This window comes from Aquarana catesbeiana, linkage group LG10 (assembly GCF_042186555.1).
Source record: "Aquarana catesbeiana isolate 2022-GZ linkage group LG10, ASM4218655v1, whole genome shotgun sequence".
Classification (NCBI taxonomy): domain Eukaryota; kingdom Metazoa; phylum Chordata; class Amphibia; order Anura; family Ranidae; genus Aquarana; species Aquarana catesbeiana.
The window spans coordinates 108,587,352-108,590,357 of record NC_133333.1 but is presented as its reverse complement, the minus strand read 5'-3'; the positions used below and the strand labels follow the sequence as shown (position 1 = coordinate 108,590,357).

Genomic DNA, 3,006 nt, shown 5'->3' with positions numbered 1-3,006 from the left:
CCTATCAGTGCCAACCATTGCCGGCTGTCAGTGCCCGTCAGTGCCACCTATTAGTGCCCAATAGTGCCACCTATCAGTGCTCATCAGTGTCACATATCAGTGCCACCTATCAGTGCCCATAAGTGCAGAATATTAGTGCCTCCTCATCACTGCCACCTAATCAATGCCCATAAGTGCCGCCTCATCAGTGCCCATAAGTGCCACCTCATCAGTGTCCATCAATGCCCATCAGTGCAGCCTATCAGTGCCCATCAGTGTCAACTCCTCAGCGCACGTCAGTGAAGGAGACAAATTACTTATTTACAAAATATACTGACAGAAACTAAGAAAAACTTTTTTTTTTTAATTGTTGGTATTAAAATCCCAGCAGTGATTAAATACCACCAAAAGAAAGCTCTATTTGTGTGAAGAAAATAATAAAAATGTCACATGTTTACAGGGTAGCATGACCGCTCAATTGTCATTCAAAGTGCGACAGCGCTGAAAGGTGAAAAATGGCCCGGGCAGGAAGGGGGTGTAAGTGCCCAGTAGGCAAGTGGGGAAAGTTTAAGTGTGTTAGGGCAGGTGATAAAACCATAGTTATCTCCTTGGCAGCAAGTGTAAATGAGTCCTTATGGAGCTTGCTAATGACAGCCACAGTATAACATTTTTCATGAGGTGCAATTGTATCACTAACTCTTACTATCTACATTAAATGCATACAAAATTATACTGATCCTAATGCTTTACAGATACAAGAAGACAACAGTTACAAGGTTTGCTTTGGTTCTCTAGTCTGGAATTGTGCTAGAGTTAATTAACTAATGTCATGTGTATCAGGGACACCTGCATTAGGCTGAATCAACGTCCCAGCCTATTTAAACCCCAGCCGGAGATGGGAGTTGTAAGAATACAAGCTTGATTTCAGGTGAGCAGGATGTGTGGGTTGGCCTTGCACTATAGTAGTCAGTTATTCAAATTACTGGCTTTTTTTGGGGGGGGGGGGGAAGAAATGTATGTGTGTATATATATATATATATTTTCTTTTTGAAAGCCATAAGCTGCCCCCAGTATAATGGTGTGGTTGTGTGCCCCAAACCACATAAAATATTGTAGGTAAATGTCCTGTTAAGGGGATGTTGGAAGTGTAATTAGTATTTAAATGTAATATTTTGCCAGCAACCAAAAATAGACAGCTTTATTTTGTGCTCTAACCTTGACTGAATTTTACATACTGGTTTCTGTAGGTGATACCTGGAAAAGCCAATCTTGTCGTTCCCCCCCCCCCCCCCCCCCCCCCCCCCCTGTTAAAATGGGGGCGCAATACTAGTATCCATGGATGACCTTTTTTGGGTTCCTTGTCCTAATTGACACCTTCTGGATTCTGTGTTGCTTGTGTCAATCTGTTAATGCATGTTTCCAACCCATAGGGTATTGGTATGTAGTATCTGGTTGAGTTCTCACTTAGTCTGCAGAGCAAATTGTGGTTGTATTATGGAGTTTGTGAATACCTGAAGGTATGGCTCCTGCTTTCTGGCCCTAAATTACTTGTAATCGTAATCCTGCATGCTGTGGTTCAAACCCTGCTTTAATAAAACCAGTATATCTATGTTGGAACCATGTCACTATGCTAATATGCTAGACTATGGATTGTAGTCTGAAAAAGTAAATCTTTGTAATTTAAAGGGTTACTTCTCTTTGTTGGGGGGGGGGGGGGGGGACATATCAAAATTATAGCACATGCAATTGTATGTGCTATATTTACAATTGCTTGTAGATGGATAATGTAATTGGATATTTTAAATGTTGAAAATGGCCTTTCTTAATCTACAGCTCTGTAAAATTGAATATGGTTGCCTGGAAGTGTTCTATACTCAGATGGGCGTATGGATGCCCCCCAGAAATGTAATTTCCTACTTATGTGATTGGCTTACTGATATTTATTTTCCCTCCAGAAGTCTATTAAGATACAAGTACAAGATTTTAGGCATCCTCTGCAACAAAAGTAATTTTTGATGCAAATTATTCCCAAAGGGATATAGACCCTGTCATTTCCGCATTAGAAGACTGCAAGTGCAGAAGCTGATAATTGTAAAGTCTCTAGGGATCTGCAACAGTCCTTTTTTAAAACAGTTTTTAGTTTTCATACAACTCATAGTTGTGAGTAATGTGTTACATGTGGGTCTGGTGGTGACGATATGCTTTTCAGACCAGCCATAAGACAAAAAATTGTAACCTTTAAATGTTCATACAACATTTTAAATTTGTAGGGGGTAAACCAGTCTTGCGTTCTAGTTCCCTTGCATAATGGGTATTATGTTTTATGATCACCATGGATTTTGTTTTCTTAGCTTTTTCCAACATCCTGTGCCACAATAAGACTTTCCTACCATGAAAGAAGAAATTGCTGCCACAGTAGTCTTTATCACAATGCTTGTGAAGAAGCACAGGAAGCTGAGCAAGCAGAAAATTGAAAAATTTGCAGCTAAACTGACCACCATACTATTTGCAAGATATAAATCTCATTGGTATGTAGAAAATCCCACCAAAGGACAAGCTTTTCGGTAAGTTGTGCATTATCTCAGTTAAACTTTAAAAATATACACAATTATAGGCTTCCATGGACTTCATTGACTGATAATGAATTTGCAGATATTTTGCCAAGAACAGCCAGTCCTTGACTACATTTCCATGGGTTGGAAGTCCTCTGACCCTGCCACCTAGCTCTGTGGTTGATGCTTGTGTGTAATTACCTGGCACCTGAGAAATTCTCTTATTTAAAAAGGGAATTGCTGTTGTCCCCTAAACCCTTACAATGTTTGAGTAAATGCCATGATCTCACACTAAGGGTTCAACACCCTTTTAATGATGTCTGGTTTCCAGTGGTGTTTTTGCAGGCCTTAACCACTAGGGCCCGGAGTCTTGCTGGCAGTTAAAATAAAAGCAAAATATTAAGTGCAGTTAACCAAGGATTTAGATGTCTGTTCTTCATTTAACAGTAGTTTGCTTTTATATCTTATGAGCAGT

At 39.8% G+C, this 3,006-nt stretch overlaps 1 protein-coding gene across 1 annotated transcript in view; it reads left to right on the top strand.

Moving 5' to 3' along the window:
• Nucleotides 1-883: 883 nt before the first annotated feature.
• BTG4 (BTG anti-proliferation factor 4) overlaps nucleotides 884-3,006 on the top strand; it is a 15,960-nt gene continuing 13,837 nt past the window's right edge. The window contains exons 1-2 of the mRNA XM_073601288.1: nucleotides 884-907; nucleotides 2,331-2,543. Coding sequence (XP_073457389.1) covers nucleotides 2,371-2,543 — 173 coding nt within the window. The 5' untranslated portion in view covers nucleotides 884-907; nucleotides 2,331-2,370. The remainder of the gene's footprint in view (nucleotides 908-2,330; nucleotides 2,544-3,006) is intronic.